Source organism: Talpa occidentalis, unplaced genomic scaffold, assembly GCF_014898055.3.
Source record: "Talpa occidentalis isolate TD23 unplaced genomic scaffold, MPIMG_talOcc4v2.1 talOcc4.12, whole genome shotgun sequence".
Taxonomy (NCBI): domain Eukaryota; kingdom Metazoa; phylum Chordata; class Mammalia; order Eulipotyphla; family Talpidae; genus Talpa; species Talpa occidentalis.
Window position 1 is genome coordinate 12,342,382 of NW_023601212.1, and position 12,449 is coordinate 12,354,830.

Consider the following 12,449-nt stretch of genomic DNA (forward strand, 5'->3'; position numbering starts at 1 on the left):
GCTGACCACGATGTCTGGTAATTCGGCTGCTTCTCCCTGGGGTAGGGTCACACGGGCCTGGGGCTTTTTGATCCGGGGTGTATTTCCACCGCTTTGCCTGCACAGAACAGAGAGGCACAAAGTCAGTGCATGCAAGAATGAGCCGGGAATCTCGAGAGCGCACAGGTGCTGCTGTGGCCTCTCTCGCTCGGTGCCCGCGAGCCAGGGCAGAGGCCCAGAGGCCGAGCTGGCCGCTGCGGACGTCCGCGTCCCCGGGTCCCCCACCCGCGCGCTTTGCCAGAGCTGCGCCCCTGGAACTTGGCCGCGCGGGCTCTGCGCGCCCCGAAGCGGCAGCGGGGGGAGCTAGAGACTCGCCGTGAGGCCGGGACGCGAGCAGCGCGCGCCGGCCGTGCAGAGCTGAGCTGCGGCGGTCCCTGCACCGACCCCGAACCCCTCCTGCTGCCCGCAGAGCCGGCGAGGGAGTTGAGGGGAAAGACTGGACCGCGGAGAGGGCGCAGCGCCCAGGCCCTGCGAGCCGGCCGCGGGGTTTCTGCATCTGCGCTGCAGCGCTGCGCGCGCTCGCCTTCCCTGGGGGGCCCTCGCTCCCCGGACTTAGTCGGGGAGGCTGGAAGAGGTGGCGATGGGGGTGGCCAGTTTGAGGGGGGTCCCTGCTGGCCGGCTGCGGTCTCCGCGGCGACCAGGCGAGGCGCTGGCGACCTGCCACTGCCACCCGCAGCCCGCGCGCCGCGCGCGGCCGCCCCCGCCAGGCCCCTCCCCGCGCCGCCCGCGGCGCGCGCTCCAGGGTCGAGGCCGGGGCCGGAGGGGCGCTGGCTCCCGGGGCACCCCCGACCGCGAGAGGCGCCCGATGGGCCCGGCCTCCCGGCCCGCCCTACTCACTGCGGCTCAGCGGGGCCCTCCTGGGGCCGCAGCTGCCCGTCTCCCCGCGCGCCCGGACTCCCCGGCCGCCGACCCCTCGGGGCGCTGGGCCGCTCGCGCCGGCCGCTGCGTCCGACTCGGCCCCGCCAGGTCCGGGGCCGGCACCCCACGAGCGCGGCCTCCCAGCGGCGGCTCAGCCGGCCGGCGCCCGGGCAGGCTTTGCTCGGAGCTGGCACCGCGCGGACTCCGCCGGGAGCCTCCGTGCGCCGCCGAGAAATGCCTGCACCGAGGGGGAGGGGGAGAGAGGAGAAGGGGAAAGCCGAGCGGGGCCGAAGGAGGGGGAGGGAAAGATGGAGAGCAGGAAGGGCAGGAAAGGCTGAGAAGAGGCAGGCGAGGGAGCCACAGACCCGGCAGAAGACAAGGAAAGACAGGAGTGGGGTCGGGGGAGGTCCCCCTGGCCGGGCCTCTTTCCTGGGCTCGGTGTAGCAGCCCCTCCCTGGCCTAAGGACAGGACTCGCCAACCCCCGCCTGGCCATTGCTTGCCCCAGGTTGGCCTACAGACCAAGGGCATGTAGAGGTCAGAGCGTCCCCAGAAGCCACAACTGGCTTGAGCTGATGAGTTTCTGTACCTGTGAGAGCATCAGTGTGGGGGGGTGGGGGTGGCTGGGGGGCCGCTTGTCCGGTGATAATCAGCTAGGTGAGCTGCTACCAAGGAGAGAGAGCTCCTCCTCCCCGGGTCCATAAGGAGACCCTCTCCCTAGACCAGCAGATCAGGCCTACTCCCTGGCTGGCAGCTTGTTTCACTAAGTTGGTTAACCACCAGCACCAACTCCTGCAAACCACTAGCTGGTCTCCACATTCCTGAAGAGAAAACCTGTGTGTTGATGGTCCAGGAATAGGGCCCATCCTGGAGCAGCTTACCCCACAGATTTCCATGGGTTCCTTACTACTAGGGGCCCTGAACCACACCCAGCCTCTCTCCATCCTTTTAAGTATGACAAATTTGGGGTTCTTTCCCATGTGTCTCTTAGCATTCTCTTTGCATTCTTCAAACCTAGACCCCTGGCCTCAAGTGCCATGTCTATAAAGAGGACCCTTACACCCCAGCCTGACACCCAAACCTTCACTTGACCACTGACTCTGTTGCCTTTCCCCAGAAAAACCGAAGGTGTATCAAGGCGTTCGTGTGAAGATCACGGTGAAGGAGCTGCTGCAGCAGAGAAGGGCACACCAAGCAGCCTCAGGGGTAACCGTAAGCATGAACCTTTTCCTACTCCCAATTCCTGTTAGGCCTCGTTCAGCCCTGGGGCTGGCAAGGTTTGAACAGCACCTTAGGTCCTAGTCACTGTCCCCAATGGGCCTACTTCAGCTGTTCTTATAACTTCTGTGTCTACTTCATGCCGGTTCACCAAGGAAGCCACAAAAAGCAGTTGGGACACATTATGGGGCTCAGGACTTGGAGGAACCTGTCCCTCACTGATTCGAGTTATGTATAAAGGGCCCCTTGGGCCTGTTGGGGAGAGTGCAGCTGGCTGGTGAGTGAATTGTTATTCTGGGAGACAGGACATGTGTATCCTCACACACTCAAAGAAAATGTCTCTGAGCAATTCACTTCATTTTCAGAAACCCTTCAAGCAGAGAATCCCTGTGGAACCATCTCCCCACCCTTTATTTGTAAATTCAGCCATATATTTGTAAATCAACAGTCACTGAACGTTTCCAGCAGAAAAGGGCCTTCTCTGCAGAGGAGACATCTTGGAATATAGAATAATGTCTTTACGGAGTAATGAAGCCCTAAGCATTTCCACGTTGTCACAAGCTTGATCTGGGTGGTCCCAGGACTCACAGTATACATTCTAGAGCAGACAGTACTGCCCAGGGTGCTTGGGGCAGCAACAGCACCAAATAAACTACATGTAAGGTTATGCTCTAGGAGAGGGCAATGATTGGCTGAAAGCCCTGTACCCTTGCTTGTGCCCAGGTATGTGTGGGATCTGACAGCGGGGCCAGTGTCAGCACTGGTCCTATCCCCAGCTACTTGACAACTGCTCCACAACAGTTTCAGTGCCTGGTGCTGTTGGTGTGCAATGCAGGACTTCCCAAGCCAGGCCTGTGGGAAGAGGTACATGATGTAGGAGGGGTAAGCCCAGGTTCGGGAATGAGTGTGTATCCTGGAGCATATTATTCAGTCTCTCTTGCCTCTGTTTCCTCATCTTTAAACAGTAGCAAATAGGATTTTGCAGGTGAAGCATTTAGGAGAGTGCTTTGTATGTAGTAAGTGCTCGGTAACTATTAGCTATCATTTTTATTATTGGTGAAAAGCAACTAAAGTAAAATTACAACCGAGGACTGAAAGCCAGCTATCCAGTAATGCTCATTCACACCCTTTGCTCAAAGTTGAAAATTCATGTGTGAGCTTGCTGTGATGACTCATTGGCCGAAGAAGTTAGGCCCTTCCTATGCAGAATGTCAGCTAACACATGAAGACTCACTTCCATTTGTAGAAAGTTTTACAATGGTTAATTTAAAGCAATTTTGCATACTCATAATTTCATTTAGTTCTTATAGCAACTATGAGAATAGTTCAGACATCTGTTTGCCTCTGTACAGGAGACAGAAGTTCAGAGTTTTTAGCTGTTCCTAATGGTGGAGGAGTTAAATTAAAAGTAAGATCAAGGTCTTCTTACTCTTAATATAAAAAAAAAAATACTACCCACTTAATTGGCTTCCTAAATATTCACCTTTCTGGAGATCAAGCTGTGCTGAGCAGGAGTCTGGTAGCCTCAGTCATCTATCCCTTCAGTTCAGAGATGGTTACTTTTAAAGAAATAGAAGAAGGAACAAGGGAATTGGGAAAGAATAAACAATAACAAAAAAAATCATCAAGATGTTCATAACAAAATGTAATCTTTCAGTAAGGCGCTTTGGTACATGGTAGAGTCTGCTTCAGCTGCACCTGGAGAAGTCTCATGTGGACATGGCGATGCTCTGACTATTGTCCTCTTATAGGTTGGTTTGGCCACTGGTCCCCTGCTGAGCTAGCTGCAGGAACGAAAGCAAGGGTAAAGCATTTCACTTGTACCTGTCCTGTGGAGCAGTTTGACTAGCAAAGCCACACTTCTGAGCCAGTGCCTTGTAGAGAGGTACCTGCGGAACAAAGTGTGTGCTCCTTTGCTTCCTGGAAGATGCTCCTGCACCCATGCCCTCACAGGCACATCCGGGTCAACACAGATGATCTAATTATGAGAGCCAGATGGAAAATCCCTCACTAGGACCCGTCAGAAGAACTTGGGATTCTAGAAAGCTGTGAGAGTGTACTTGATCAGCAAGAATGGCAGATGCCAGACATATAATTGTCTGTCTGCTCCTTAGTACAGACCCTTGAAATTGATTAGAGATGATCCCCTATTTGTTCAGTTGTTGAAGGACACCTCTGGAAGCTTTAAGTCAAGGACAGAATTATTTTTATCAAATATACAAAGGGGGGAGAAATGTATCTTACTTTGCTATAAACTCAGAGTAGTCATCACAATTTGAAATTTTAAGAAGGCAATTGTGAATGGAAGTCACAGATTAAGACAAATACGTTTCAAACAGTGCCAACAGAAACGTGTGCATGCCAGACTTGTAAATCTGATTTTAAAAGCTGTTTATTTCATCCAGATGAATTTGCAAACATCACACACACCTTTTACCTTTAGAATGAAGTGAAACTTGAGTTAGCACTTATCAGAAGATATAATTTACCCTTTACTTTTTACATTTTTTGAAACACCCTTGATGTGTTTTTATGAATTGTAGATTGTGGATTTTGGTGCTGACTGAAATCTAAGAGAGAGAGGTGCCTTTCTTTGTATTCCTGGAGCGAAGCAGAAAGTGAACTCATGACTAGAAAGATAATATCAAGTAGGATATTGTAAACATACCTGGGGGAGATAACGTGGGGAGGCAGACAAACAGACCCTTCCGGGGGTGGACTGGGGTTCAGGAGCGCTCCACAATGAAGCAGATTTTTTAAAGCCCACTCCTTCCAAGTCCTTTAGCTCAAGCTGCAGTCAAATATTTGCGTAAAGAGCTGGTGAAGGATTCCAGCTTCCTGGTTCATGACTTTACAGCATGGATCGTTTTCAAAATGAACACCGCCTCCTTTTTCAGCAGTGGCTGACTGTTTCAGCAGTGGCTGACTGCAGCCTCACAGGGTCTCCTTGGAAGGGAGTAAATAAGTATCTCCTGTAACCCAAGAGAGAGGTGTGGTGAGCTGGACATCCCAGCACACAATCACAGAGCAATGTGGGTCCCTTTAAACTTTAAAGCCTCCGCCTGAAACAAACAGAAAAAAACCTAAATTACTCTATAATACCATTATCAATTCAACTGGAAGATGTAGGCTGCCTGCCTAATAAAAAGGAGCAGTCTCATAAACGTCAGTATTTAAATAGAGTAGTAAGAAAAGCAACTTCCAGAAAAAAAAAAAAAGCATACAAAGAGCTGATATATTTCCTGAGCATGAGCTGGACTGTGCATCGTCCCAACTCATGACAGCTTTAAAAAGATATTTTCTATTTCAGTGTTTCATAGCTAGTAGGAACATGCAAGTGGGTATGTTTTTGCTTCCCAGGATTAGCAAATTAGGAATTGTGTCCTTTTGGGAAAACAAATTCCTAAAATTAAGCTGCCAGGTGGTACATTGACAATGTTGAGAAAATGACTGATGACATCGTTGGTAGCTGGGGTTAAATAAATGTTAGCCTTTTTAATTTTAAATAGTTTACTCAAAAGCTTTTTTACTGAGTTCTCTTGAACTGTTAGCTTCCTATAATATACAAATCATTTAAATTCATTTTTATCAAAATCAAACATCTTTAATATGTAAGTGGGAGAATCAGATATTCTAATAGCAAAAAAACTCCCCAAACAACACAAAGGCTGACTCTAAATAACACACAAATGGGTTGTAATTTAATGACAGCAATTTTTGCTTACCTTAGAGCAGAAGTCCACCAGTTTCTAATAAAATGCCTTAGCTTTCCCTTTATAAACCTGTGTTTCACTTTGTCTCACAGTCATGTTCTTCCTTGGCAGCTGTCCGGAGGCAGCAGCGTCCACCATGCAGACCCAGTCACACCATCCTCTGCAGGTCAGTCCAGCAGCACTACAGTTCCCTCAAAACTCTCAAAAGTTCATCTCGAAAGTCTTTCAGTGCTTGATTCAGGGGTTAAGAGAGGCGCCACCATTTAATAGGAATCCAACCAATCAGAAGGTGTAAAAAGCAGTGAATCCAGATGCAAGCCCAGCAGGAAACAAGGGCAATTTCTGTCCTCATTTCTGAACCGTCTATCCTCTGCTGTTCCAAGAGTTTGTTCCTCACATTTCGTCCAATTCCTTGTCTCCAAGTAACCAACTTGACTGCATGATCAGAATTGTTTTCTGACACCTATCTGTCTTACTGTGCCATTGCACGGTACACAGGCCGCCGAGGCCCCCGTTCCTGTAATTTCTAGCCGGCAGGGGCTTCTCTCCTCTTTTCTCTCTTCCCAGAAAGCCGTTCCAACAAGTGTGAGTTTTCTCAGCCCATTATGAATAACTATTACATAAACAGTCCTGCCTGTGCCACTCCACAGTAAGAGTTTAAGGAGGTCATCCATAAGGAAACCGGTGCTTGGGGTAGCGCCCCTCTGAAGTGTCATTTTCACTTAATCTTAAAGGAATCTGGAGACTTGAGAAATTCCAGCATTCTGACCTGCCTCGGATGGACACACGTTAAGCCTGAGTTCCTTGAGCATTGAAGGATAATAATCAGCAGTTGGACCTATTCATACTAAATTGAAAAGGGAGTCATGTTTTCAGAATCATTCTTGTTTGGTATTTAACCACTTAGTTTAATTCCGTTATCATGTTAACATATTCACTAAGGCAGCTTTGCTTTTGTAATTTGAAACAAGTAGTACTTGATAGATACTCTACCTTGCTGTTTCCCATTTTTAAAATGTGCATTCCATTTGTAGCATTCCTCAGAAGTTGCCAAGTAAGTGTGAAAAGTGTTAGGAAAGCAAGAACCCCAGATCCAAAGAATTCTTTCCCATGGCATCAGAAATTTTCCTCAAGCTTTTAACAACTCTGCCAGCCACTTCTGAGCTGCAGGGAGAGGATGAATGTTTACCTGAGCTGCAGGGAGAGGATGAATGTTGAGGCTTAGAGTCCAAAAAAGTCGCAGATCGAGCCATTATTTGACTGTGACAGCTGGACACAGGCCGGCTCACCTCTTATTTTTGCCTTAGCCCCACTTACAGCCAATCTCTAAGTTATTAACCAGATTCATTTCACTGCGACTTGAATTAGCTACAGCAACTAAAGAAATCAAGATTCCCCACCTGTTTACTTTTCTGGACCAAGTACTTACTGCTCCCAAGGCAGCTCCCCTCCCCCCTAGACACAGTAAATAATCAGAAGATAGACTAGAAAGCCATTCAAATCCATAGGCACAATTTTTAAAACAAAAATCTTTTTCCTTTCTCTTTTAGGGCTGTATTTTGAACATGAACCGATTTCTTCCACACCCAATTATTTTCAACCCCGAGAGTTTCCTAGCTGTGTTTCCTGTGAAGAAAACCCAAGCTACCTCGAGCAGATCTTGGATTCCTGCCTACAGACGGAGACACACCTGGACCCTTTGCTAAATTCCATGCAAAGCTCTGCACACTACTTCCCCGGCAGCTGCCAGGATGCCCCTTTTTGCTTCAACCAGAGCCTGGTAAATGCTCTCAGTTCCTTACAAAGCTTGATTATTGCTCACCACGCATTAGGGATGCTTTGTCAGAGGGTTTGCATCATCTCAAAAATGCCATCAGCAAGGAAATCATCTGAGGAAACAAGCAGAGAACCATTTCAAATGTAGTGCAGATAGAAAGAACCACATGGGTAAGCCCAGGTAAGCTGGTGTGTGGCAATAAAAAGAGGTTGTTGCTGGCAATATTCATTTACTGGGTTTTAAACTGTAAAGTTAAGACCTCTACCGATTGGGAATTACTGATATAAGCAATGGCTTTGGGATTTCTGAGTTCTTAAAAATGGAAGAAGGCTGCTTCTAAACAGAACAGATGTCATTCTGACATGAGGTTTTTGTTTTATTTAGTTACTAACTCAGCTCTACAAACTGGTTGTTTTGCTCTGCACAAGAACTCACTGGATCTGAGGTGGTTCCTAAAAAATTAAGCCCTAATACTTGAAAGAATTTGAAGTGCCTGGTCTTGATGGACCTCAAATGTTTGAAAGTATGTTGTTTAAAATGGAGTAAGGTTCCATCGGCAGGTACCAGTTGCTTAGATGCCTTTTAGGTACTCATGTCATTGTTTAAATCCTTTGAAAATAAGCTCATAAAAATAAGACACAAATACTTTTTTTCTTTGGGTTAGTCAAAAGCCTGTGTGGGTATCAGACTGAGTTATAAGGCCATGGGAAATTAATCCCACAGAACATGCAGGGCCCCATCATCCAGCTCCCCGCCAAGTTAGGCTTTCTCAGGGACATCTTTAGACCTGCTTCAGACAAAGCAGAGGGCACGTCTCTCCTCAGGGGGGCAAGACTTCAGTGATAGTAAGAGTGGTTTCCCCAACACCAGATCATTCAAGATCCCCATTCTATCTCAGTATGTTCACCTTATTCTCCACGACCAAGGTGCCACCTGCAGCTTAACTGTGGCACCCAACAGGATCTGAAGTACAGGTGACTTAAAGCACAATGGGATTTTGTGGTTTAAGAACAAAGCATCCTCTAAAGTATGGTTATAACAAAGGAAGCCAGTGAAGCAAAGCAATTTATTGTTGGGAAAGAAATAGGTAAATATAGAATGTGGTATCATGGAATCATGCAGTCAGCAAATAAAATTACTTCTGCAGACTTGGGCTGGGTTGGGTGTTTTGTTGTATAGGTTTTTTATTGGTTTTTTTTTTTTAACCCATAATGTTCTCAGTGAGTTAATAAATCTACTCCATTCTTTTAATTCTGTAAGTTATAAAGCTCTTTGTTCCTTGGTGTTTCTGTCTCTAGACCCCAGCATCGCCTTCAGATTCCTCCACTCTCTCTGGCTCCTTAGACTGCAGCTACTCACCGGCTCAGCTACCCTCCTGTGCTCCTGAGAATTACAACTGTCCTCCTTCTCTGGACACCAGAAACTGTGGCTATGCCTCAGAAGACTACCCTTACACACCTTGGCCTTCGCACGCCCAGTATGACTGCTTCCCCTCTGGCACCACCTCCATCTGCTGCTGCACGTCCTATGAGGCCGACCACCTGGACAGCACACGGCTGTCGGAGTGTTTCCCCTACCCCGGCACAGACTGTGTGGGCTTTGCTCCCTCAGCAGCGTCCGCCAGTGATTTTTACACAAGGGAAACAAACTGTGACATCTGCTATAGTTAGTAGAAATCACGTTACTTGAAACATGGCATGCGTGTATCTATTTTTCTACACACCCAATGACAGCACACAAAACACAACCTGTTAACAGAACACCACGTTCACAGTGACACATCACCATTTTCAATTTTCTGAACCCCATTTAGGCGTGAATATGAAATCCTCAGACCCCATCATAATGCCACCCTATTTTGTATGCTTACAGTTAACATTTTTGTAGGAATAATTCCATTGTTTTACTTTTCTATGTAACGAACAAATTCTAATTTTTTTAACTAATAAATAATTTTGTATCACTAAATCTTGGCTCATATTTCTTTTTTCTTTTTTTTTCCAAAAGTAACTTCCAATTGTTTGAATATTATCAGTTAATTCTGGAAATCAGGAATGACTCTTCGGTATTTAATCTCAATGACGAATTATGAATTTAAAATGATTTTCATGTGGTAAGAGGTCTCTTGGGGATAGAGAGCAGAACCAGCTGCAATGGCAGAACAAGACCAGCCAGACTCACCTCTAGATGAGGAGGTATGTGTTGAGGGAGCCCTAAGAGAAAGACATTTAAGGATCACTAGGTCCTTATATCTACCATCAGTCAATGAAATGGCCATAGGGCCAAAAAGGCACATCTTTACTACAGTGAGATAACCTGCTGCTAATTCTCTTCCATTTCCAATGTTCTGTTTCATAAACTTTCTAGGCAAATATTTGATTTTTTTTTTCTTTTGCCAAAAATGCATGGCAGTGTCTAGAATTCGTTGCTGCCTTACATTTCTAAATTTCTGTGTTAGGTTCTTAAATACATATCACTTGGGTTTACTAATTGATTTACACATTTGACTGTGGTGTTTGCAACTAAATGTCAGTGCTTACTTCCTCTGATTAATTGAATCAATGCAACTGTCTGTTAAGATGAAGAGGAGTCACCTAGGCAACCTGTGCTCAATGATACTGTGAAACCCTGTTTGCTGAAGGCACTAAGGCCTCAACTTAATCCAGCAGTGATGTTGGGGGGCATTTCCCATATCCCAAGCTTCAGCACCAAGGCAGTAGTGCCAGAAAGTGACCAGGGATGCCACTTTCTTAGCCTTTCTACCAGAACTAATGGACCATCAACTCATTTCATCTTCACAACAACACTGGTAACAAAATGAGGCATCTGAGGCACTAGCAGTTGAGTCACTGGCCCAGTGTCGCACAAGCACCTTGGTTCTAAAAGATACCCAAACCAGACTTCATACCCACTCTCTGGTAGTGAGAGCTTTGAGTCACCATTTGTGAAAGAACATTCAGGAAGTTGGGGACTCAATCCCCATTAAACCCCAACCTCCTCATCTACACAAAGATGTGATCTCATCACAATGAAGTCCAAACCAGAGCCCACAGCCCAGGCTGTGGGCAGGAGGAATTATGTCATGAACAAGAGCTGCCAGAGGGCCCCACTTGGAGATCGAGGGAAAGAAGCTGACCAGCTGCCATCTTTCCTCTTTCTATCAGGGAAAGGATACTGCTTTTGTAAAATGACACTGATAGTCCCCTCCCCAGGGACTCCATTAGGCTTGGACAAACAGGACATGTTGTGACCTGCCTCCTAGGGTGCTATGCCAGAGAAACAGAACAATTGTTGCCTTTCTGAGGCCAATAAAACTTTAGTTTTTAATAGTTTTGAACTAAATTGAAACTGGCCTGTTGTCAAAATAATCTCTCTTCCCACACACCAAGCCCCTGCACACCCTCAACCCCACCCCTCGTGGCATCCCCAAGGGACAAAGACCAGAGAACTCAAAATGTCCATTGATTGGCACCACAATATCTCTATTCTGGACGGCTTTCTTTCTTTTTTTATTTCCCGTGTCCAGCCTCTGCTTTCTGAACTGATTACCTTGTTGTTCTAACAGAGCATTTTCCCATAGTCTTGGTGTTGTTTCTTTCTGTACACATCTCTTAGTTCTTGTGTGATTCTAGTGTAGAAAAACGTTCACTAAGGAATGTGTGAGCAAGGTTACTATAGCTACCTCACATCACCAAACAACACCCACCCCCTTAAACTGATCTTTAAGACCTTTCTGGGAAGACAGGCTAACAGGTTACGGGCACATTATGAAGGGTTAGAAACTGCCTGCAAAGTCTCTGAGTCACCACAGATCACACAGACCAGCTCGGGAGTCCCACAGCGACACTGGGGTTCCCAAGTACGTCCATCCCCACCCACCTGGGGAGCCAGATAAAACACAGGGGCCTATACCTCTGTGGGGGAAATGCTGTGTGTTTGAGGTAGGCCTCTGCAGTTTTTAAATGCACCGATGTTGATTCTGTTATAGATTCCTATATGGATGGTCCTTTGTCCACACTTGGAAAACACTGGCATCTTCACTGGCTGGCTGGCTCAACTACAGAAACAGCAGCTCCATGGCAGCTTCCAGGGACCCACCAAGTGCATTCTCTGGACCAACACAGCAGCACAGCAGCAGTGTCCCCTTAATCTTCAAACAACCACCCAAGATAGGTAAAGTAGTGTGTTCATTTTTATCCATCATGAAACTGAAATTTGAAGAAATGAAATAACTCACCCAAGGTCACACAACCCTTAAAAACAGGGTAAGCATTCCCCAGCTCAGGTTGTCTGATACCACGGTCTGAAATTCCAGCAGCCTCAGTAGACTTCCTGTGCATTATGCTGGGAGGAATACTCAATTTGGAATTTGATATTTTGCCTTAAAAGTCACATTTATCTCTGCAGTTGGCTCCTCATTTCAGGGAGTCATTTAATAAAGTATAATAAAAGGTTTTGCTCTTCAGAACCACTAGAGAAATTAACAAAACCAAATGTTAATTTGGTGCTTTTTATGTACCAGACTGATTCCATACCTTCAAAATGCCATGATTTTAAAAATTGTCACTGGGAGAAATTCAGTTAAGATGATGATGGACTGGGGCTCCCTGATGGCGCAAGAGGTTAAGACACAGCAGAATGAAGCTATCCATGGCCACTGCAGCAGGGGTTCGATCCCCACCAGGGAGCAACCCACATGGCTCAGCAGACCTCTCCTGTCTCGCCCGCTGCTCCCCTCAGCAGTGTATTTCAGTACCTGTGCCTGTTCTGCTCCCCACTCTGTCTCTAGTGAATCCTCTCACCCCCCACATCTCTGGCCTGCACCCCAGCTCTTGTATGCTTAAAT

At 47.0% G+C, this 12,449-nt stretch overlaps 1 protein-coding gene across 1 annotated transcript; it reads left to right on the forward strand.

The window, feature by feature from the left end:
- Positions 1–932: 932 nt before the first annotated feature.
- Positions 933–9,562, forward strand: POU2AF3 (POU class 2 homeobox associating factor 3; the record flags this gene model as incomplete). The annotated part of the gene is made up of 5 exons (XM_037504716.2): positions 933–1,005; positions 2,013–2,107; positions 5,938–5,992; positions 7,377–7,606; positions 8,902–9,562. Coding segments are annotated over 5 exons (825 nt in total), but the record flags the coding sequence as incomplete, so codon positions are not given.
- Positions 9,563–12,449: the final 2,887 nt, after the last annotated feature.